The sequence below is a fragment of the Mytilus galloprovincialis genome, chromosome 4, assembly GCF_965363235.1.
Source record: "Mytilus galloprovincialis chromosome 4, xbMytGall1.hap1.1, whole genome shotgun sequence".
In the NCBI taxonomy this organism is placed as follows: domain Eukaryota; kingdom Metazoa; phylum Mollusca; class Bivalvia; order Mytilida; family Mytilidae; genus Mytilus; species Mytilus galloprovincialis.
In genome coordinates this window covers 767,435-794,562 of record NC_134841.1, presented here as the reverse complement: position 1 = coordinate 794,562, position 27,128 = coordinate 767,435, and the positions used below count along the sequence as shown (strand labels likewise).

At 34.0% G+C, this 27,128-nt stretch overlaps 1 protein-coding gene across 1 annotated transcript in view; it reads right to left on the bottom strand.

Moving 5' to 3' along the window:
* Positions 1–7,773: 7,773 nt before the first annotated feature.
* LOC143071077 (hephaestin-like) overlaps positions 7,774–27,128 on the bottom strand; it is a 57,323-nt gene continuing 37,968 nt past the window's right edge. Inside the window, exons 8-13 of the mRNA XM_076245156.1 lie at positions 24,139–24,416; positions 20,957–21,168; positions 13,427–13,577; positions 10,891–11,103; positions 9,224–9,461; positions 7,774–8,803 (exon numbers count right to left, since the gene is read on the bottom strand). Coding sequence (XP_076101271.1) covers positions 7,801–8,803; positions 9,224–9,461; positions 10,891–11,103; positions 13,427–13,577; positions 20,957–21,168; positions 24,139–24,416 — 2,095 coding nt within the window. The 3' untranslated portion in view covers positions 7,774–7,800. The remainder of the gene's footprint in view (positions 8,804–9,223; positions 9,462–10,890; positions 11,104–13,426; positions 13,578–20,956; positions 21,169–24,138; positions 24,417–27,128) is intronic.

Below are 27,128 nucleotides of genomic sequence, written 5' to 3'. Positions count from 1 at the left end.
AATTAAGTTAATAGGGGGGTAGGAGGGTCAGTGAAAAAACTATTTGAATTAAGTTTTTTATCCTTCATTGAACTTTTGATGTCGTCCCTAACTGAATGAATGAGTCAAATTCATTCTGCAGTTTATTATGCTTGTAGATATCCTTCAATTCATATGAAATTCATAATTAACCTTTCAACAAAAGTCACCAAAACTTGGGTTCTCAGGCATGGAGACTGATAGTATCAATTAGATGATATGGATAATTTGACTGAATTGTATGACCTGTTAATTATTTTCAATGACAGAGATTTTCTCTGAACATAGAGATTTTTATATTTGGCTAAAATAAATAAGCAATTTATCAAGCTAAATGTGTATACATAATGATCTCTAAAAGTGACCCCATACAACAATTAAAAACAATTAAAATTAAGGAACGGTTTATTTGTCCAACCCCAACCCCCATTTTGGAAAGTCGTCACTGTACAAACTCAACTGATTTTACATTGTAACATTTATTTCTTTTTATTAATTTTGTGAAAACGGACAGAAAGTCACAGGACAAAAAGGGGCAGCCGTGGTCGAGTGATCTGAGTAGTTAATACTGTGATCACTAGCGGGTGCACTCGACTCCTATCTTAATTTACTAGGATTGTCAGTTTTCCTATCGACAGTCGGTTATTTTCTCCGGGAACTCAGGCCTCCTCCACCAATAAAAACTGGCCGCCACGAAATAGCCTAAATGTGATGCTTAAAAATGGCGTTAAAATACAAAAAAAGTCAAAAAGTCACAAATTTGATAGGACAAAAGTCACAGGACAAAAAAGTCACAAATAACTTGTTGTCAATTGTTTGAATATATAAGAGAAATATCTTGAATTATTTATATTTTAATACATATATTCATAATAAAGTTTAGGATATGTGTAATTATAAAAAAGATTTAATAAATTTTAATCATGCAAAGGATATATATATCTTGGCATCATAAAGCCAAGCCACTTTGACATTATTTTTTTTTACCATCATTGATATTTTTTTGATAAATTTTGTTTACAAAGTTGGTTTATATACAATAGTTCAAGAAATATACAAAACTGTTTTTGCAAAAATAATCGTTTTCTTTCAAAGAAAATAATCAGAAAAAAATGAATCGTGACTTTTTTTTCCTGTGACTTTCTGTCCTACAATCTGAATTTTGACCAGGGCTTGGATACTTTCTAACATAATTTAGTTCCAGTTCACACAACTTTAGGAACAGGATATAAAAAGAAAGAAGTCGTTAAATATAGGGGTAGTAACGAGAGATAATTAGAGTTGAAACAAAATCAAACATTAAATTTAACAGTCAATGGTCAGTCTGCTAAAGTACAGAAAAACAATTAATTAGTAATCTCAACACTCATGAAAATAGCGAATTAATTATTGTCAACAATTAAATACTGATTATAGATAAGATATAGTTTCCAAACTTAAGCTCAATGACAGCATTTAAAACTTTAATAAAAAGACAGATATTGAAAAAAGTGCAAACTACGTATATATACATGATGTATGTCAATGAAATATGGAGAAAATGCGATGACTGGTAATAAATTTTACAGAGAAATTTTACAAAATGTATATGTATATCATAGGAGGTCATATAACCTCCTTGGTATATCCAAATTAAAAGTACTTCCAATTTTACAAAAAATTGTAAAAAATAATTAAAGATCACGTAACATGCAACACGCAACATGTAACATGCAACACGCAACACGCAACATGCATAATAGTCGATTTCGAAATAATAATACATAATTAATACGAAATTACATCAACTAATATCATAAATGACAAAGAATAGCAAAGGTGGGGAGAGAACATATATACATATCTACTTCAAAAATTACGTTAAGGGAGGTATGAGGGTGAGAATTTTGAACAAATTGTTTGATAAGAATCACAAGTTAACACATCAAATGCTGATGATAAAAGGAAGTGACCACAATGCACTTACACGTGAACTTGTGCTGACCCGCAAGATCATTGACCAATAAGAAAGATGAAATCCAATCATGCATAAGTGAAATTTCTCTGCACGTGAAAACATGTTATCTAATTTCAACAATTTATCGTTTAATTAAGTAGGACACTCTGACCCTTTGACCAGACTAGAGACATCATACATTTAGAGTATTAATAGCTCACTCTTTTATTTAAGTCGGTTAGTAATAACCAATTAAAACAGAATTATCTTCTCTGCTGTCTTAAATTATTTTATTCCGCTTAATTTTCAATTAGCAAATAAAATGTGTTATATTATCCGAAACTGGATTATTTTTGTTTTCTATATTAAAGATAGATCTTGAGTTTCTCATACTATTCATTGCCGTTGCTTGTGTACTGAATGATTGATTCGTTAGTTTGGGAGAACAGAATTATTAGTTGTTAGGGAACATTCATTATTTAGCAGCTGATGGGTCGGTTCATTTTATAAGTAAAAAAAGGGGGGGGGGGGGTAGTCATTACCAAAAGTATCATACAGTAAGAGGGAGGTTTACACATTGAAAGTTTTAATGTCTGACAAGCATTTGAACTGTGTTGGAATCATTATGAAGTGATTTCTTAGGACAGTTGTAGGACTGCAAAATGTGTGTACGTTCGAAAATCATTTGTAAATAGGTATAATTCGTCGACCAACACTCGAAAATCTATCACGAATTATTGTTATGATTTGCGTCCTGAATATTTAAGACCGATTTGTCACTAGATGTCGAGAAATCAACAACCAATGAAACAAACCTGCATAACATTCGATTACATGCATCAGTCGTCTAACTCATTATAAATAAGGGTCACTGGTTTACTGGCTAGTTGTTTCATTAACTATCATGCCCCATATCTTTGTGTCTATATTAATGGTTTACTGGCTAGTTGATTCATTAACTAGCATACCACATATCTTTGTGTCTATCCTAACGGTTTACTGGCTTTTGTTTCATTAACCAGCATACCACATATCTGTGGGACTATATTAAGGGTTTTCTGGCTAGTTGTTTCATTAACTAGCATACCACATATCTGTGTGTCTATATTAATGGTTTACTGGCTAGTTGTTTCATTAACTAGCATACCACATATCTTTGTGTCTATACTAACGGTTTACTGGCTAGTTGTTTCATTAACTAGCATACCACATATCTGTGTGTCTATACTAACATAATTTAGTTCCAGTTCACACAACTTTAGGAACAGGATATAAAAAGAAAGAAGTCGTTAAATATAGGGGTAGTAACGAGAGATAATTAGAGTTGAAACAAAATCAAACATTAAATTTAACAGTCAATGGTCAGTCGGCTAAAGTACAGAAAAACAATTAATTAGTAATCTCAACACTCATGAAAATAGCGAATTAATTATTGTCAACAATTAAATACTGATTATAGATAAGATATAGTTTCCAAACTTAAGCTCAATGACAGCATTTAAAACTTTAATAAAAAGACAGATATTGAAAAAAGTGCAAACTACGTATATATACATGATGTATGTCAATGAAATATGGAGAAAATGCGATGACTGGTAATAAATTTTACAGAGAAATTTTACAAAATGTATAATATGTATATCATAGGAGGTCATATAACCTCCTTGGTATATCCAAATTAAAAGTACTTCCAATTTTACAAAAAATTGTAAAAAATAATTAAAGATCACGTAACATGCAACACGCAACATGTAACATGCAACACGCAACATGCAACATGCATAATAGTCGATTTCGAAATAATAATACATAATTAATACGAAATTACATCAACTAATATCATAAATGACAAAGAATAGCAAAGGTGGGGAGAGAACATATATACATATCTACTTCAAAAATTACGTTAAGGGAGGTATGAGGGTGAGAATTTTGAACAAATTGTTTGATAAGAATCACAAGTTAACACATCAAATGCTGATGATAAAAGGAGGTGACCACAATGCACTTACACGTGAACTTGTGCTGACCCGCAAGATCATTGACCAATAAGAAAGATGAAATCCAATCATGCATAAGTGAAATTTCTCTGCACGTGAAAACATGTTATCTAATTTCAACAATTTATCGTTTAATTAAGTAGGACACTCTGACCCTTTGACCAGACTAGAGACATCATACATTTAGAGTATTAATAGCTCACTCTTTTATTTAAGTCGGTTAGTAATAACCAATTAAAACAGAATTATCTTCTCTGCTGTCTTAAATTATTTTATTCCGCTTAATTTTCAATTAGCAAATAAAATGTGTTATATTATCCGAAACTGGATTATTTTTGTTTTCTATATTAAAGATAGATCTTGAGTTTCTCATACTATTCATTGCCGTTGCTTGTGTACTGAATGATTGATTCGTTAGTTTGGGAGAACAGAATTATTAGTTGTTCGGGAACATTCATTATTTAGCAGCTGATGGGTCGGTTCATTTTATAAGTAAAAAAAGGGGGGGGGGGGGTAGTCATTACCAAAAGTATCATACAGTAAGAGGGAGGTTTACACATTGAAAGTTTTAATGTCTGACAAGCATTTGAACTGTGTTGGAATCATTATGAAGTGATTTCTTAGGACAGTTGTAGGACTGCAAAATGTGTGTACGTTCGAAAATCATTTGTAAATAGGTATAATTCGTCGACCAACACTCGAAAATCAATCACGAATTATTGTTATGATTTGCGTCCTGAATATTTAAGACCGATTTGTCACTAGATGTCGAGAAATCAACAACCAATGAAACAACCTGCATAACATTCGATTACATGCATCAGTCGTCTAACTCATTATAAATAAAGGTCACTGGTTTACTGGCTAGTTGTTTCATTAACTATCATGCCCCATATCTTTGTGTCTATATTAATGGTTTACTGGCTAGTTGATTCATTAACTAGCATACCACATATCTTTGTGTCTATCCTAATGGTTTACTGGCTTTTGTTTCATTAACTAGCATACCACATATCTGTGGGACTATATTAAGGGTTTTCTGGCTAGTTGTTTCATTAACTAGCATACCACATATCTGTGTGTCTATATTAATGGTTTACTGGCTAGTTGTTTCATTAACTATCATACCACATATCTGTGTGTCTATACTAACGGTTTACTGGCTAGTTGTTTCATTAACTAGCATACCACATATCTTTGTGTCTATACTAACGGTTTACTGGCTAGTTGTTTCATTAACTAGCATACCACATATCTGTGTGTCTATACTAACGGTTTACTGGCTATTGTTTCATTAACTAGCATACCACATATCTTTGTGTCTATACTAACGGTTTACTGGCTATTGTTTCATTAACTAGCATACCACATATCTGTGTGTCTATACTAATGGTTTACTGGCTATTGTTTCATTAACTAGCATACCACATATCTGTGTGTCTATATTAATGGTTTACTGGCTAGTTGTTTCATTAACTATCATACCACATATCTGTGTGTCTATATTAATGGTTTACTGGCTAGTTGTTTCATTAACTATCATACTACATATCTGTGGGACTATATTAATGGTTTACTGGCTAGTTGTTTCATTAACTATCATACTACATATCTGTGGGACTATATTAATGGTTTACTGGCTAGTTGTTTCATTAACTAGCATACCACATATCTGTGTGTCTATATTAATGGTTTACTGGCTAGTTGTTTCACCAACTATCATACCACATATCTGTGTGTCTATAGTAATGGTTTACTGGCTAGTTGTTTCAATAACTATCATACCCCATATCTTTGTGTCTATATTAATGGTTTACTGGCTAGTTGCTTCATTAACTATCATACTACATATCTGTGTGTCTATACTAATGGTTTACTGGCTAGTTGTTTCATTAACTATCATACTACATATCTGTGGGACTATATTAATGGTTTACTGGCTAGTTGTTTCATTAACTAGCATACCACATATCTGTGTGTCTATATCAATGGTTTACTGGCTAGTTGTTTCATTAACTATCATACCACATATCTGTGTGTCTATATTAATGGTTTACTGGCTAGTTGTTTCATTAACTATCATACTACATATCTGTGGGACTATATTAATGGTTTACTGGCTAGTTGTTTCATTAACTATCTTACCACATATCGGTGAGTCTATACTAATGGTTTACTGGCTAGTTGTTTGATTAACTATCATACCACATATCTGTGTGTCTATATTAATGGTTTACTGGCTAGTTGTTTCATTAACTATCATACCACATATCTGTGTGTCTATACTAATGGTTTACTGGCTAGTTGTTTAATTAACTATTATACCACATATCTGTGTGTCTATATTAATGGTTTACTTGCTAGTTGTTTAATTAACTAGCATACCATATATCTGTGTGTCTATATTAATGGTTTACTGGCTAGTTGTTTCATTAACTATCATACCCCATATCTTTGTGTCTATATCAATGGTTTACTGGCTAGTTGTTTCATTAACTAGCATACCACATATCTGTGTGTCTATATTAATGGTTTACTGGCTAGTTGTTTCATTAACTATCATACCACATATCTGTGTGTCTATATTAATAGTTTACTGGCTAGTTGTTTCATTAACTATCATACTACATATCTGTGGGACTATATTAATGGTTTACTGGCTAGTTGTTTCATTAACTATCATACCACATATCTGTGTGTCTATACTAATGGTTTACTGGCTAGTTGTTTAATTAACCATCATACCACATATCTGTGTGTCTATATTAATGGTTTACTTTCTAGTTGTTTCATTAACTATCATACTACATATCTGTGGGACTATATTAATGGTTTACTGGCTAGTTGTTTCATTAACTATCATACCACATATCTGTGTGTCTATACTAATGGTTTACTGGTTAGTTGTTTAATTAACTATCATACCACATATCTGTGTGTCTATATTAATGGTTTACTGGCTAGTTGTTTCATTAGCTATCATACCACATATCTGTGTGTCTATACTAATGGTTTACTGGCTAGTTGTTTCATTAACTATCATACCACATATCTGTGGGACTATATTAATGGTTTACTGGCTAGTTGTTTCATTAACTATCATACCACATATCTGTGTGTCTATATTAATGGTTTACTTGCTAGTTTTATTTCATTAACTATCATACCACATATCTGTGTATCTATATTAATGGTTTACTGGCTAGTTGTTTCATTAACTATCATACCACATATACTATATCTTCGTGTGTATCTTAGTAGTTTACCTGCTAGTTGTTCTTTAACTATCATACCACATATCTGTGTGTTTATATTAATGGTTTACTGGCTAGTTGTTTCATTAACTATCATACCACATATCTGTGTATCTATATTAATAGCTTACTGGCTAGTTGTTTCATTAACTGTCATACCACATATATTCGTGTTTATCTTAATAGTTTACTAGCTAGTTGTTCATAAACTATCATACCACATATCTTTGTGTTTATCTTTATAGTTTACTGGCTAGTTGTTCATTAACTATCATACCACAGATCTGTGTGTCTATATCACATACACAGGTAAGTTTGTCACTTGAAGAAATACAATTAAATATTCCTGCTAGGCGGGAAGACAGCTGACGTAAACAAGGATGTCTACATAAATACACATAATATACATGTATATCACAAGTTGTGATGTAAGTTGATGAGAGAAAACATTATAAACGAAATGAGAATCAGTTTAGCATCCTAAGATTGCACTCATATACAATATTAGGTCAATGTCAGAAAAATTAGAATCAGTATAACATGCTGACAAATCATAAAAAAAAACTACCAACACAACATTTATTGATGAACATCAATAGACTCTTTGTCTAATCTTGTACCATCTTCTAAATGGTCTACTTGTACGTGCCCTACGTAGAGATCCTACTCGATAAGGGCTTATGTGATTCCGAGGTAAAATCGTGTAAGTGTCCATCATACCAGCTGACATATGTAATCCTAAATGACAATGGACAAACCAAGTTCCTGGGTTATCAGCAAACATTTCTACAGTTTCGTATGATCCTGGAACAACACCAATTACATCATCCCGAAAAGATAGCGCGGAGGTTTTGATAAAAGTTTGTCCATGAAAATGATTTGAATGTGCACCTTGGGAGGAACCAAATGAGTAGGTGTACCATGCTATTGTATCTCCTTCAACCATTTCTAGGTTCGGTATGTTAGAAAAAATAAATCCATTAATACTAAACTTATTATTAGATTGTTGGAACATAGGGTCATCCAGATTGATTCTGTTCGGAGCCCTCTCTCGTACATTCTCGTCAAAGTAATGGCTGTTAGCTTCATTGAATATGACAAAAGCTAACGCAAATTCTCTGTTTGTTTTGTCCATTCTGTTGCCGTAAACATCCAAAACACCTCTCTTACAAATAATTAGCGGTCCAATCAAACCGGTTGCAATATCCTTGTTAGGGTAAACAGGCGAATTGTATGTATATCCAACACAGTTAGGCTCATTTCTACCAGGTCCGGATCGTTCTGGAACTCCAAAGCTGTAAACTTTCACATCTCCTGGTTTTACACCATTTCGTAAGTGATTAGACATTTCATTATCCAGTGGTAGATTCTTCAAGTATATAGAATTATCAAAAGAAGCCATATTTTTAAAAACTACTTCAATGACATCTCCAACTGCTGCCTTAATGAATGGTCCAAGTATTCCAAGATGGTTATCTTTTTCTGTACGCTGTATCTGTCTTGAGAATGTTCCATCATAGAATTCCCTATATACAGTCTTTTTATACTGTGTGCCAATGAACATGTCAGTATTACGAACATAAATATTCCCCGGCCTAAAATAAAAACGTCATGTTAAGTTACAATTGACACACTTGATGAATAATCTAGATCACAAATAATCGGTGATTGAATATACAAAAAAAGTTATGAAGGCTCTTCTGTTTTCATATATATATAAGAAGATGTGGTATGATTGACAATGAGACAACTATCCACAAAAGACCAAAAAGACACAGACATATGATTGTTTTTCGGTAAATCGTCACTGCGTTCTTGAATGGACACGTTTTTTTCCAAATAAATTGTATATTTGTTTAACATTTGATGGTTCTCCTGTGATAAAAAATAGCAATACTTGTAATAAAAACCAATCCGTTATTATATTCTAAAATATTCTACACAAGCAGGTATAGTTTCTTGACATCTGATTTTTTTCTTTCAATTTAATTACATGATGATATCACCTTACTTACGTGTTTGGATCTCTGAGATCCCCCATTGTCACAATATTTATTTTTCTTGGTGCATAATCCCAGATAACATCCACTGCTGCTATATAATATCTGCGAATTACAGTCTTCTCAAAGACAGAAACAGGCACTGACAGGGGTCGAGACACGGACAGGGGACGATTACACGTGTATACATTATATCTGGCTACCATACCGTCTGTTTGAGATTCTAATTGACCAGCATGGAGAAGCCACTTCCCTATAAATACAGAGAAAACGGAAAATTCAACTTAAAATGTATTAGAGCCATAATACCATGGTACGCAATTAAAATTTCTGTTGCTTAGTCTTGGAACTATGGAACCTCAAAAATGTTCTTGTTATGTAGATGTGGAGAGAGATCAAACAAAATGATTTATAGGTTTTAATTATTCTGGTCTGTATACTTTAATAATGCGGTATATCCAATTGTTGCAGGAAATCCAGGGATTGACGTGTTTTGTAATCATAATAAAACTTTAATAATGCGGTATATCCAATTGTTGCAGGAAATCCAGGGATTGACCTGTTTTGTAATCATAATAAAACTTTAATAATGCGGTATATCCAATTGTTGCAGGAAATCCATTGACGTGTATTGTAATCATAATAAAACTTTAATAATGCGGTATATCCAATTGTTGCAGGAAATCCAGGTATTGACGTGTTTTGTAATCATAATAAAACTTTAATAATGCGGTATATCCAATTGTTGCAGGAAATCCAGGTATTGACGTGTTTTGTAATCATAATAAAACTTTAATAATGCGGTATATCCAATTGTTGCAGGAAATCCAGGGATTGACGTGTTTTGTAACCATAATAAAAGTATGGTACATATAAGCATGATTAATCGTAAACAGAAGATCAAAAGTGTGCTGCATTTTGAAAGTCCAAGCGTATGGTATTACTATTACTGAATAAATAAGGATAACAGAATATCAGGAGTCGATAACTGAAGATATGTTCAAAAATTAAATAGATTTAAAAGCCATGGAAAATACTTAAATAATTGCAAACTTGTTAAATGATATAGACCTAAAGATACAAATGTAAGTTAATGTGTAACACTATTGGAATATAACAAACAAATCCATAGTGTAAACAAAGGTGACATTACATACAATTTTAACCAAAATCTATCATATAATATACTACATAGGCAACACGGTGAAAGTATCCAATGTAAAAAAGTCATTTGTGAACCAAACGTTTATGACTAAGAATAATCTAACGACTAAAATGGTGGCTGTCATTTTTTTATCAGGACATGCTTGATATCCAGGGCGTTTATTTGTAGAAGGGTTATTATTGTTTAACCTTTAATTTTCTATGTAGTGTTGTGTTGAATGTTATTGAAACGTGTTTCAAATTTTCCACTGATCACGGATTTGCCTGATTTTCAGTTTGTTCTACTGACCAGAAATTCTATGATTGTCATCCATTAACCAATCGTTTGTCTTATTGTCAGTTTGCCTGATTGTCAGTTTTTCTGATTGTCATTTTTTTTCTGATTGTCAGTTTTTCTGATTGTCAGTTTGTCAGATTGTCAGTTTTTCTAATGACTAAAAGATTGTCAAATAGTCTTCAACGAGTAAATTCTAACATTTATTAAAACAGTTTATTTAAAACAGAAAACATAAAATTACCTGGATTATCTGGAATCATTAAAACAGTCTGACTAGTTCCTGGGTATACAGTCACGTGGTCAACCATTCGGCCATCATATTGGACATTGTTTCCTTCAAACACTGGATTCTGGTAATCAAATCTATCACCAAAACCAAGAACATGCCAGGATACTCGGTCTCGAACACACATGTCAAAACCACCAATATTGCCGAAAACTCGGCCGTTAATTGCTGCAACAAACATAATGCAAGTTAAAAGTATAAATCAATAGAGAGGCATACACACGTGCAGGGTGAAAGAGGGTTGCTGCTCGCAGGGAAGCTATTGAACAAAGAGTTTCAAATGGTGAAGATGAAATATTCGATTTGTTAATTTTACAGGCGCCATCTCGAGTTGGTTGAACGTAATTGAATATTCGTTTTAACATCGGATATGGTCCTCAAGACGCAACTATAATCCCGTTCAATAATAACGAATGTGACCTACCGAATAAGACTATTTACTAGATTTGTATTACATGAGCAACACGACGGATACCACATTTGAAAGAGGATCTGCTTACCCTTCCGGAGCACTTGACATCAACCCCAATTTTTAGTAGGGTTCGTGTTGCTTTGTCTTTAGGTTTCTATGTTTGTTGTGTCTACTCTTATTTATCTGTTTGTCTTTTCTCTTTTCTTTTAGTTAGTCATGGCGTTGTCAGTTTATTTTCGATCTATCATTTTGACTGTCCATCTGGTATATTTCGCCCTTCTTTTTAATGTAAATATATTAGATAATAACCAAGCTACTAGTAGATCAATAACGAGCAGACACGAACGTCGATGTCTTGAATAAAGGGGTATGTAAGTTTAAACAGTAACATGTAACTGAAGAAGTATAAAGTAACACAATTTTCCTCATTGTAGAGAATGCTGTAAAATGTGATGTCCTCATTGACGCTATCTTATTACCATTTTACTTTAATGTTGTATGTCATAGAATCAGTAAGACGCATGGCTGGCTTAGAGAAACTATATCCTTTTTTTATGTTAACGTTTGTGACACATTGATGGCTTCGGATGTTTGGTGAAATGCTGTCATAAAGTCATCACAAAAGCTTAGATATTACACACCATGGAATAATGATCTATTTCGTCTTTTCTTATGTACACTTCTACTTTGTTAATATTGAAAAGAAGATGTGAAATGATTGCCAATGAGATAACTCTCCACAAGAGAACAAATGAAACAGAAATTAACCCCTATAAGTCACCGTATTACCTTCAACAGTGAGCAAAGCCCATACCATAAAGTCAGCTATAAAAGACTAAATAATTACAATGTAAATCAATTCAAACGATACAACTAACGGCCTTATATATGTACAAAAATTGAACGAAAAACAAATATGTAATATATAAACAAAAGACAACCACTGAATTTTAGGCTCGTGACATGGGACAGGCACATTCATACAGAATATGGCGGGATTATACATATTAGCGGAATCCCAAGTCTCCCCTAAACTGAGATAGTGGTATAACAGTATAAGAATATAAGAACGATCCATACAAACCAGTTGAAAAAGGCTTAACTCATCAGACAGATGAAAATACAAATACTACAAATACAAGTGGACATTGCCGGGTATTTGTACATCCCAACAACAAAAGGACACTAAGTACAGATCTGAGAGTACTCGGAGTTACTTACAGCTAGTTCAAAGCCACTAAACGTAACAACTAATAAAAATATCATGCATCTAAGACTAAATAAAATATTCCGTACACGGCTTTATAATATTTTGAATCAAAACGGTACAATGCATCATATAGGTATATGTTCCAGACCGTATGAGTATTTGGACCGTACGCGTACGGTCTGGACCGTATGCGTACTTTTTCAAAATACTCATACGGTCGGACCGTACGCGTAGGGTCTGACTAATATTAAGAAGTTGGTCAAGTTTATTAGATACAAATGCATTTTACAGATCAGCATAACTTAACTCTCAAATTGTAATTGAAATAAAAACTTTATATTCTAACTAAAACATCACGCTAATCAACTCTGTTAATCTCTTGTATTTAGCATGTCGATCAGTTAAATATTAATTGAATTACGATCACTGAAATTGAAGATATCTGAAGTAAACATAGTATGGGATGACAGCTTTTTCAGAATGTTTAGCAACTTTACAAAAAAATGCAAATGCAAAGGAACATGCATGAACTGCAAACATGTACATTTTAAATGTAAAAAATATAACGTTTCTTGTTGTAGCAAGTGTCACCTTGGGCGAGTGTACCAAAAAATGATTCAGATATACAATTAAACAAATGCCTAATTTCAATTCTTCGTTTGTTCAGTTTATCCATCTAACTGTAATAATGACAACTTGTAAAAATAAAAATACAGATTGTGATGAACAATTTAAATTTAACCCATATGATCCAATCACATGTATGGTCAGCTCTTATTAGACCATACGCGTATACTCATACGGTCCGACCGTACACGTACGGTCCAAATACTCATATGGTCTGTAACATGTATAAGCAGGATACATACCTCTTAAAGTGTTTACTTCTCTCAACATATCATTTTCTTGGTCGACCATTTTACCATTCATCATGGCTAAGGATATACTTTGATTGAAGTACCAGCTATCTTGTTCAAACCAATTCATCATCATTAGGAAAAATTCTTTGCGAACACCATGCTTTAAATCAAATATGAAATTAGATTGACAAATCATATCTTATTGACATGGGTCGGTGTGACGTATTACTATATAGCCACTATTGCCAATCACCATAACTTAATATCTATACTATTAAACGAGAAGACCTCATTTTTGGTGTCGCTTCTCCTCCTTTCACAAGAAATTAATCATCATGCCTCTGTGTCCTATAGGTAACATGTATAGTCGCATTTGTCATCTATTCTTATGATCATTAAGTTTGGGTTATTTTGGGATAAAAAACGAAAAAGAATGCGTCCGGATATTTTCCCGTCATTGGACAAAACTTTAAGTCAGATTAGACTTCCGGTTCGTGTTTTTCTGTACTTCGAACATACAAAGACTATGAAATAAAGTATATGAATTTGCTTTCTGCTATCATTTTGAGTTCTAGCATGTATCATCCTTGCTTAACGTGTTTCAGTTTGGGTTATTTTGGGAGGAAAACGAAAATGAATAATATTTGCTATTTACTATGAATTAGTTTACAGTAGCGGATCCAGAACTTTTCATACGGGAGGGGGGCGTTGACTGATATAAAAGGGGGGGGGTTACTCTCATGCTTCCCTATTTAATCAACAATCTTTTTTCAACGAAATGGGGGGAAAGACCCCCCCCCCCCCAAGCCCCGCCTGGGATCCGCCTATGCTTTACTATTCATGGCGTTCACTGATGTATATATATATATATATATATATAAGTACCTTTGACTTTTGATACCTCTCCTGAAATTCTCTGTATTGAGTAATTAAAGTATATGCATGTTCATAGAGTACAGAAAAACAGAAGGTATAAAAATCTGTATTTGGAAAATAGGAGGAGGGCAAAAAAATGTGCCCAGTCCCTAAGTACCTTTGAATTTTGATACCTCTCCTGAAATTCTCCAGTCAGTATATTTTTTTTTACAGTTCAAGTTACATACGCTCTATTTCCCCGCGATTTCGCGGGTGTGTTCTAGTTGTTCTTAAACTAAGTGCTATATTTTATAGACATTATTTAGTAATTGTTAGGGCCTTTTATAGTTTGATATTCAGTGTTTACCAAGTCTCCGTGTTGTAGACATTGATCTATAATGTTTTACTTTTATAAATTGTGACTTTGGTGGAGAGTTGTCTCATTGACACTCATACCACATCTTCTTATATCTATGTATTGTACAAACACTATAGCCAAACACCATTACAATGAGACATTGTGCTTTCTAACTATATATATATATATAGCTAGTCATATATTGTATTAACACTATAGCCAAACACCATAATTATTAAACATTATTCTTTCATTAAGGGCATAAGATACAGTTACAGGGGAGGTAATTACGTTTCTAACGTAAAATGTTATTTTCGCGACGTCAAACAGTGACATATCGGGAAAAGATGTATTTTTCTACTGTTTTTTTATCATTCAAACTGATTGAACTTGACAACGACTTCATGGCCGCCCCCTTTTTTTTAAATGAGATTCTGTTTGATTACATATGACGATTATTTGTATCAACTTTCATGAAGAAGTCAATAATGCAATTTTTTTAAAATTTGATTAATATACAGTAAAACATGACGTTTTTTTCTATATTCATGAACATTTGATAAATTTGAGTTTTTTCTAAACAAAAAAAAAATCATAAATTTGTTATTCATTTCTGTCGGAAGGAAAAATACGTCCACAAATCCAATTTTTTTAGCAAATATCTGATATTTCGAACTCACTTTACTCAAAAAGTAGCACATGATGTTATATTGTGTATTCTATATTTGATTTAATCGGGAAACAAATAGTCTATTTAAAATTTTCATCAAATTGTCATCATGGGATCAAAACTGTATCGTATGCCCTTAAGTGATGTACTATATAGACACTATAGAGAAACACCAACCATTTGAAATTGTTAAAGGTGGATCAAGAGATATAAAACACTGGCAGGGATTTATTTGCCCGCATCCTCTATTGTAGCAGCTCAGGAGATCTATATTTAATATACTGTAACACATGGAAAAAAGTATTGCAACACCAAATTGAAATTGAAATTAAAAAAACACTTTTTATTTTTTTGTGATATAATTTGGTAAAATAGAACTAATTAAACATTATTTAAGTATCACCTGAGTTTAATCAATAAATATCGACTCGATAAGTTTTTATCTGCACATGCAGCTACTGTACCCGTAAACAGCAAAACAGATGTTTTCATCCTCATTGTTTTCAACACTTTAAATAACCAAGTTTTTAAAGTTATGTGATTGACACCTTGTAATGGGTCCTCGACAACTCTAAACTGCAGCAAGATGGCAGATTATCAGCATGAGAGAAGCAGGGATGTCGCTGAAACAACTGCACGTATTTTTGGTCATCACCATTCCACTATAAGTCTTTTTGAGAATAAAAATAAGGCACAAAACGATGTTAAAGATCTTCCGAGATAAAGAAGACCCCCTATACCATTTGCTAGGGAAAATCAAGCATAATGAAGGTTGGTCAGAAGGAAACCCATTGCATACAATACAATCCTGAAAAGAGAGTGGTGGGCATACAGGAGCCTTTTAACAAGAACTGTTCGAGATCGACTCATCGCTACTGGTTATCGTGCGATAAGACCATTTCGGAGACCTTTGCTTACGAACAGACATACAGTTTTCTGTATCCAATGTAGTGCAGAGCTCGCTAAAGTTGAAAACTAGCATCGTGGAGGAAGATCCATTGTTCCAATGGAATTCGGTTCATCTTCCTTGGACGGATCGTAGCCCGGATTTGAACCATATCGAGAATATATGGGACACTATTGGGCGGAACGGGCGCGAAAGGACACCCCAGTTCAAACACATCATGAAATAAACAATGCCCTTCATCAGAAATGGTTGCTGCTACCTTAGCATCAAATTAGTCGATTTTTGGCAGGAATCAGAAGACGTTTAGATGCGGTTATCCGTTTGAATGGAGGCTGCGCACAAAGTACTAAATCTTTGGCGTATAACGATCAACCATGATGTGAACAGTCATCTGAAGACCAGTTTTGAAATGTCTGACATTGTAAAGTTCGACTACAGTAAAAGTTGTAAAATGCATTTTTTTGTACAAAAAACACTTCATTTTGTTATTAAAATTGTGGTTATATAAATCATTTTTTTTTCAAACATTTTTTGTTCGTTTCAATGACAATGTTATCATAAACTATGTTTCAATAATATTATACAAATATTTTATTATATTTCATCCAAAAAAAGAGGCTGATTTTTCAAATTTTAAAAAATCAAGGTGTTGCAATACTTTTTTCCATGTGTATATATTGACAGGGATTTATGTGCCGACATCCACTATGAAAGGCAGCTTAGGAATTATAAATCACTGGCAAGAAATTATCAATCTGCATCCCCTGTGAAAAAGTGTTCAGTAGATATAAAATACTGACATCGAATTATGATTCCACATCACATTCGAAAGGTGGATCAGAAGATATAAAATGCTGAGAGGGAATTATGAGCCCACATCCCCTGTGAAAGGTGTCTCAGGAGAGATATTTATACCCCCGCTTTAAAAAAGGGGGGGTATACTGTTTTACCTCTGTCTGTCCGTCCGTCCGTCCATCAGTCCGTCAGTCCGTCAGTCCGTCCGTCAGTCAGTCCGTCCCATGAAACTTTCGTCACATTTTTCTCAGGAACTACACATCCACCCTTTCTGTTATTTGGTATCAACATTTATATATGTCAGCCATACCGTGTGATGCGTTTTCAGATTCATCACTTGACAACTTCCTGTTTACCGAACACTTGTCTGATTTTACACATGATAGCCAAGTTGAAAATTTTCGTCACATTTTTCTCAGGAACTACAATACAAGGATTTCTGAAATTTGGTTTCAGGATTTATATAAGTCAGCTATACCGTGTGATGCGTTTTCAGATTCATCACTCGACAACTTCCTGTTTACCGAACACTTGTATGATTTTACACATGATAACCAAGTTAAAAATTTGCGTCACATTTTTCTCAGGAACTACAATACAAGGATTTCTGAAATTTGGTTTCAGGATTTATATAAGTCAGCTATACCGTGTGATGCGTTTTCAGATTCATCACTCGACAACTTCCTGTTTACCGAACAATTGTATGATTTTACACATGATAACCAAGTTAAAAATTTTCGTCACATTTTTCTCAGGAACTACAATACAAGGATTTCTGAAATTTGGTTTCAAGATTTTTATAAGTCAGCTATACCGTGTGATGCGTTTTCAGATTCATCACTCGACAACTTCCTGTTTACCGAACACTTGCATATTTTTACACTATTAATATTATCCACTTGCGGCGGGGGTATCATCAGTGAGCAGTAGCTCGCAGTTTCACTTGTTAATACATTTTTACAAACTAGCACGATCGTTGCGATCTGAAAATGCGTCTTTAATTGAGATGCCAAAAAATGCACGGACCAAAATTTATGGTGAACGGAGGTTCGATGTGGCGGCCGGGACTCTGTGGAATAGCCTTCCAACAAATCTTCGAAATGAACAATGGCTAAAACTATTTAGGAAAGGACTAAAGACGCATCTATTCAAAGTTGCATTTGTGGATCGCTCATAGTTAAGACCTGGAACTGTGATTGGTTTTATTTGACTGATGTTGATTTTTAATATTTTGTACATTTTGAACTGATTTTATGTGTTTCTGTTTATTTTGATATAACATTTTTATTTTTATTTTTTACAAGCTGGAGTATTTCAGTTACTTATTTTTAAATACAAAATTCAGCAATTTCAGAAATATTTAGATAAGATAACAAGTTTTAAAATTTTTACTTATTCATTAATAATTTTTTTAATTCATTTATAACCAAGTTTCTGGTGTCTTATCTTTCTATAGTTGATTCGATATTGTATGCTTTTAAACATATTTTGGTCTATTTTTAACTTTGTAGTTTCGTGTATGTACGAACTTGTGTATCTTTATTTTATCATGTAAAGCGCTTAGAGTAATTGTAGTTATATATACTGCGCTATAAAAATGCCTTGTAATAACAATTATAATAATATAAAAAAACTGGCAAGGAATTATATGCCTACATTCCCTGTGAAAGGCAGCTCAGGAGATATAAAACACTGGCAAGGAATCATATGCCCACATCCCCTGTGAAAGGCAGCTCAAGAGATATAAACTACTGACAGGGAATTATGAGCCCACATCCCCTGTGAAAGGCAGCTCAGGAGATATAAACTACTGACAGGGAATTATGAGCCCAAATCCCCTGTGAAAGGCAGCTCAGGAGATATAAACTACTGAAGGGAATTATGCGCCCACATCCCCTGTGAAAGGCAGCTCAGGCGATATAACACACTGACAGGGAATAATGAGCCCACATCCCCTGTGACAGGCAGCTCAGGAGATATAAAACACTGACAGGGAATTATGCGCCCACATCCCCTGTGAAAGGCAGCTCAGGAGATACAAACTACTGGCAGGGAATTATGAGCCCACATACCTTGTGAAAGGCAGCTCAGAAGATATAAAACACTGACAGGGAATTATGAGCCCACATCCCCTGTGAAAGGCAGCTCAGGAGATATAAAATACTGACAAGGAATTATGAGCCCACATCCCCTGTGAAAGGTAGCTCAGGAGATATAAAACACTGACAAGGAATTATGAGCCCAAATCCCCTGTGAAAGGAGTTCAGGAGATATAAACTACTGACCGGAAATTATGAGCCTGCATCCCCTGTGAAAGGTGGCACATGATATATTAATCACTGAAAAGGAGTGATCAGTCTATATCCCCTGTAAATGTTGAACCTGCAGATATAAAAGCCTGACAGTGACCTATGAGCCCATATTCCCTTTGAAGGGTGAACCAGATGATATAAAAAATAAAATAACAACAATACTGAACTCCGAGAAAAATTCAAAACGGAAATTCCTAATCAAATGGCAAAATCAAATGATAAAACACATCAAACGAATGGACAACTGTCATATTCCTGACTTGGTACAGGCATTGTAAATTAGAAAATGGTGGATTGGACCTGGTTTTATAGCCCTAAACCTCTCACTTGTATGACAGTCACATCAAATTCCATTATATTTATAACGATGCGTGAACAAAACAGACAAAAACAGGCGAAATTGTCAAAATAGGGATACAGCCATTATCACCATGTCACAATCTCAATAGAACTAAACCAAACAAATATATTTTCTACATTGGTTATAGGTATAGGGGGAGGGTTGAGATCTCACTAACATGTTTAACCCCGCCGCATTTTTGCGCCTGTCCCAAGTCAGGAGCCTCTGGCCTTTGTTAGTCTTGTATTATTTTAATTTTAGTTTCTTGTGTACAATTTGGCGTTCATTATCACTGGACTAGTATATATTTGTTTAGGGGCCAGCTGAAGGACGCCTCCGGGTGCGGGAATTTCTCGCTACATTGAAGACCTGTTGGTGACCCTCTGCTGTTGTTTTTTATTTGGTCGGGTTGTTGTCTCTTTGACACATTCCCCATTTCCATTCTCAATTTTATATAACAAAAAAGCACATCAAAGGCAATGTAAAATTTGACAACCACATGCATTGCTACTTATAGATATATTTAAAATTAACCCAAATGACTGAATGGCGAGGTTCACATCAACTCGAGTAGAGAGTCGCTTTTTTGATGTTACTGAATGTTGCGTCACACACGAAGAGATATAAAATAATTTTGTCGTTCAACGTATTTTCAATATTATAATGGAACAATAACATAATGACATACTTATAGAACAATATCATATATTATCGATGGCTAAAAGTACATAAATACGTAATAGGTAATAAAAAACCCACCCAAACACACACAAAAGTAGCACGTACAAAACATACCAGCAAAAATGAAAATATTACAAACAACACAACATTGATATAAAATTATTTTGTAGTTGAAAGTATTGTAAAATCATAATAGCAAATTAAAGATAATTGTATTTTAATAGAACAAAACCATAATGACGGGATGTTTAAAAGTACAGAGCCACGTCATATGTACCAAAGAAACACAAAAAGTAACAAGTACAGAGCCACGTCATATGTACCAAAGAAACACGAAAAGTAACAAGTACAAAGCACACCAGCAAATAAAGAAAGATAATACAAACACATTGATGTATAAGTACCGAGCCACGTGAAATGGGTATTACCGAAAACAGACCAAACAATAAAAGAAATATAAATGATAAAACAAAGACAAATAAAAGAACAATATAACACGTTATTAAGATGATAAACAGGGTCAGTACACTGGAAAGGCATGTGAGCCAAGTATCCCCTATCAAAATATTAAATTATGTATAATACGAAAACTGACATCTATCGTTTCACAAAGTTTTTTACCTGCCTTCCTCGGGCATTCAAAGAACCTGGTTTACAGATAAGGAGTGGGCCGATCAAACCGGAGTACTGATCCCTAGCATAATCAACAAATGATTGGTAGGTTTCTGTTACACATTGTGAATCTTCTTTTGTTGGGCCATAATCCCATGGTACAGTGAAGATATAGCGACGTTGTTGTCCAGGCATTGCAGCAGCACCGGAGACTCTACTGCCTGAAAGATAAGAAATTAAGACAGAGATACCTGCCGTCTGTTTGTTATAACTTTTTATACAAAGAAACTTAGCATTTATATGTCATTACGGTTTAGACAGAGATACTTGCCGTCTGTGTGTTATTACTGTTAATACAGAGATACTCAGCATTTATATGTCATTACGGTTTAAACAGAGATACCCGCCGTCTGTTTGTTATAACTGTTAATATAGAGATACTCAGCATTTATATGTCATTACGGTTTAGACAGAGATACCTGCCGTCGGTTTGTTATAACTGTTAATACAGAGATACTCAGCATTTATATGTCATTACGGTTTAGACAGAGATACCTGCCGTCTGTTTGTTATAACTGTTAATACAGAGATACTCAGCATTTATATGTCATTACGGTTTAGACAGAGATACCTGCCGTCTGTTTGGTATTACTGTTAATACAGGGATACTCAGAATTTATATGTCATTACGGTTTAGACAGAGATAGCTGCCGTCTGTTTGTTATTACTGTTAATACAGAGATACTCAGCATTTATATGTCATTACGGTTTAGACAGAGATACCTGCCGTCTGTTTGTTATTACTGTTAATACAGGGATACTCAGCATTTATATGTCATTACGGTTAACACAGAGATACCTGTCGTCTGTTTGTTATTACTGTTAATACAGAGATACTCAGCATTTATATGTCATTACGGTTAACACAGAGATATCCGCCGTCTGTTTTTTATTACTGTTAATACAGAGATACTCAGCATTTATATGTCATTACGGTTAACACAGAGATACCTGCCGTCTGTTTGTTATTACTATTAGCACGTTCAACTTCTAACTGTATTATTCGTCAGTTCAGTGGTTTATTGTATGATTCGTGGGGCATTTAGTCTGGCATAGACATTCAGAATGCGTTGAATGTATTATAGTATGATTCGTCAGAAAGCTAGTCTGACATAGATTTTCAATGTCTCATTGTATGCTTCATGAGGCAGTCATTCTGACATAGACATTCGACACACGTTCAATGTCTCATTGTATGCTTCATGAGGCAGTCAGTCTGACGTAGACATTCGACACAAGTTTAATGTCTCATTGTATGCTTCATGAGGCAGTCAGTCTGATGTAGACATTCGACACACGTTCAATGTCTCATTGTATGCTTCATGAGGCAGTCAGTCTGACGTAGACATTCGACACACGTTCAATGTCTCATTGTATGCTTCATGAGGCAGTCAGTCTGACGTAGACATTCGACACACGTTCAATGTCTCATTGTATGCTTCATGAGGCAGTCAGTCTGACGTAGACATTCGACACACGTTCAATGTCTCATTGTATGCTTCATGAGGCAGTCAGTCTGACGTAGACATTCGACACACGTTCAGTGGTTATATGTATGATCGTCATCCAGTTTGTCTGGTGAAGACATTCAAAACACGTGCAATGTCTTATAGCTTGATTCGCCAGACAGTCAAGCAAAAATATGAAAAGACTCCAAATTTGAACGGGTATAATTCGTCTGCCATTTAGTGTGTCATAAACATTCTGATTATTTTCAAATTCTAAGACTATGATAAACCTGGCAGTTAGTGGTTAATTTTTCTTCAATATAATCTATATTCCTAGGGGTTTAATTCGCTCAGTAGTAATTTTATCACGGATACTTACTCCCTGTTCGATAATAATTCAATAAAGATGAAGAGCTCTTGTGTCCTTGTTTTGAGATGTAAATGCAGTTTAGGCGGGTCTTTACTGAATTTGGTTATAAACAGGAATTCTTAAAATTAATTGAATAAGTCTGCTTTTAAAAGAGTACAATTGGTGCCCATATGAATACCTACAACTTTATTACTAAACTATATATGAATATTACCAAGGAGAACATTTGCAGCTTCAATCATATCATCACGCCTCCAGTAAGTTTATTAAGCATATTTATCTTTCTTATTAAACAACGATTGAAATGAGTTGCAGCAGAAATATTTGCATTCAGATTTCCAAACGACGTTTTGAATAATAGGTTACATTTTGGATGGAAGGGCAGTGTCAAGAGTCAAAACAGTCGCAGAATCAAAAGGACAATAAAAAGCACGTACCTTTATTAACTTTTTACAATCCCAAAATAACTCATTCCACCATTTTCATATGTTTCAATACAAAATTTAATAAGTTCTTTGATAGGAGTTAAAGAAGTAGTTAGAAGCACTGACGGATTAGTTGTAGAAGACTTACTGGAGCAAACATGATATTTTACTGTTTTTGTGATGATTCATTAAACAATACATAGTAGAGACCTTTAAATGTTCACTAGTTCACCAGAGGCCTTTACATCAAATAATCCTTTTCATTGTATGTTTTCGATTGCTTATGTTGCAGTTCCATGTTTCTGTCGTTCTGTTAGTTGATGTGGTTCTCTCGGTTTCAATTTTGTGACTCAGATTTGTTTTCGCTAAATCGATTTATGACTTTTGAACAGCGGTATACAACTGTTGCCTCAATTAAGCTTTGGTTATGATATGTTTGTTTACAAAATGACATCATTGTGGAGCTTCCCGAATAAATAAAGATGAATTCAAAATTCAATTTTAAAGAACGTCTGTATAGTATGTACGGCATACCACCACTATTTTGTTGGCTGCTTTGTCGGTCGGTTCAAGCACAAACCGCCTTGAAAGTACTCGAAGTCTGTTTCTCATTCTTGAAATAGATGTATTATGTACACCTGAGGTCTTCCATACATATATAACATAAAATACATATAAAAAAGGAGGTGTTGTATGATTGCAACTAAACTAATCATGATTGCAAATGAGGCAAATCTCCACAAGAAACCAAAATGACACAGAAATTAACAGCTATACGTCTCCGTACGGTCTTCAACAATGAGTTTACCCATTTAAATGTATTGCAATAAATTTATAAACAATGTGATAAGCAAGACTTTAAAGTTATAATTATCAGTGTTTACTTACTGTATCTATCGTTTTTATAAAATGCTCCTTCGTTATCTTTGGTGAATGCAAGACCAAATGGATTAAAGGAATAAGGCCGGCTAGCTTTGTTCAAAAGTATAATTTCTAGCATTTCCCCTACTTCAACTCTAACTGGAGGCCCAAGTACCCCCAAATGTTTCTCGTCTTTATAGCGCCTTTTTCGTCTTTGAAATGTTCCGTCTGTATACTCAATGAAAACTGCCTTAACAAAACGGCCTCCAACAGCTCCATCGCTTGTGAAGAATCGTTCCTCTATCCTAAAAATATTGTAGTTTTTGTAATTTTACTGCAAATGTATAGGATTTGACCGTAGAGCTTTATTATAATAATAGGTGTAACATAAACACTTTCACACCATTTAAAAAGCAGCGTTCAATGCATTGTATATATGCTACATCACAGCCATACTATTATGCGTTTTTCTAGCTTTTAGTTTGTTTTCCTTTGTAAAGGAGTGACATTGATATTCGTTTATTGACGTGTTTGGTTTTAATATACGGTAAGTAACGATGTTATCCTTAGCTTATCCTCCGTAATAAAACACTATCTGCTATATACGATCAGAAGCAAATTGTATTTATTCATTGTGTACGTCAACATAGAAAGACTCGTCCCTTCAACAGAAAGTCACTTTCTTTTCTACGTGCATCTGTGTGTATGTCCGTGGTAAATTGTTTCTGATCTCTATTTTAAATACAGTTCAGAAATGAAATATATGAGTGTAAATCTTTACCAGATTTTGTGAAACGTGGATTTTTTAGGCTTAACGCTGAAGGCTATGTAAAGGACAAAAATCTACAAAAATCGTGTCCTCTTTCTAACTGTAAAACTCAATAGAATTCAGAGAAAATTATTTACCGCTAAAGAAGAAACCAAAGATAAGAGTATGTTGCTGATCATGCTGAAAAGTATAGTTTCACTCCTTGTTAGTATACCGCTGTTCAAAATTCATAAATCGATAGAGAAAAAACAAATCCAGGTTACAAACTAATACTGAGGGAAACGTATCAAATATAAGAGAACCACGACACATCAGAGACACAACACCGAAATGTAACATACACAGAAACGATATATAATGTAACAATGGCCATTTTCCTGACTTGGTACAGAGCATTTTATGAAAAAATGGTGGGTTGAACCTGGTTTTGTTGCATGCCAAACATCCGGCTTTAATGTCAGTGTTAATTATAACATTAAAATGACAACATAACACGACAGGGTTACAATACATAAACAGATAAATGGGAGAAAATAAAGGATAGAGAAACAAACAAAAAACAGCCATCAAAAGGTAACAGGTTAAAAATATTTTTATACGCCAGACGCACGCTACGTCCACACAAAACTATGCTCAGATGTAAAAAGTTTAAAAACAATAACAACTACAAAGTTGAAGATCGCCAAGGACTAAAAGTTCCAAAAAGTTGTGAGACACGTGTTATCCGCCTGCGACAAAACATCATTAGGCCAACTAAAATTAATTAGTAGATTTTCATCCAAATTTTTGAAAAAAATGGGGCGGGTGGGAGGATTTTATTTTTTAAATTTTATTTCATATGAAACCTTCTTGTCACGTGTTATTCATATATGCAAGTGTAATAATAAGCTTATATCATGTAAATACATCCTAAGCTTATATCATGTAAATACATCCATAAGGTATCGTGTGTAAGACAATAACAATCAAAACCAATGAGTAACCAAAGACTCATGAAACCAAAAGACATTTACATCAACAGTTACAAATAATAAGTAGGAAACAACAACTCCACTAAAAACCAGGTGTGAAATCAGGTGCTCTGGAAGGGTAAGCATTTCCTGCACTGTATACGGCACCCGTCATGTTATTTCTTTGTTCAGTTCGGTAATGACGGAAGGTATGACTGAGGAAAAATATCACTGAGATATGATTTCTGACACACTTTTGTAATGATAGCCAATCAGCTCATGATGGCGACCATAAAATTGCTTGAGCGATGACCTTAATTTGATTGATTCTTAGTCCTGTCTTATCAACTTTTGAGAAAGCAGTATTCGTTGTTCAACAAAATCAATGTACGTTGAGCTTAAGCTCTAAAGTAATGTATCAATTGAGACAAATATACTCCATATGCTGGTGCCGCTTTTTCAAATTCGTAAATATATATCTCTGATTTATAGCAACCACTATTCTACATGTAATTGCTGTTTTAGAAACCTATTTTATAGTAAACATCAGAAATGTGGAGAAATGCTCTTTTCAGTTGGACTACCTACATCAAGTGTATTTTGCTTTCTAAGCAATGTTTTGTTGTCCTTATAACATGAAGCAAGTGCATTGGTATGCAACACGAGTACGATAAGTACAGAATAAAATGAAAACTCAAACAGTGTTGAAATAATAGGGTTGGTCCTTTTAAATATGCAAGATGCAAATATAATTAATACAATGTAAATCATAAAGTTGTTTAATGACTCTATCGTGGGTATTGGCACAGAGGATGTTTGCTGTTTTTCTACAAAATAATCGAAAGGCATGGCTAAAGTTAAATCTAAGAGTTTGCTAGAAATTAATAACTTAAAAATGCGTATGTTTGTTGATTTTCTGAACTCAATATACGGTCTGACACCAATCTAAAAAGTTCATGCTTATGTCAAATTCTTTATTCCAGTCAAATGTGTTCCACGATTTATACGCTTTTGAGTTTCATTCAAAGTCCAAATTTCTTGACACAAAGTCATTGTATAAATAAAAAAAATCCAAGGTGTTTTACTCACAAACATTTGTGTCATTTCTGATACACAGCGTAATACTCGTAACCCGAATATTTCACGTCCTTCTCGAAATCAATCTCTATTCTCGGTAAATGATGTTGTCATCATAGATCAGCAGAATATATCGACTTAATCATTCAGTAAGAATACTCTAAGAAATACGATAACCGAAATTTGAAACAGGAAGTTTTACATGAAACGAAATTATCGAC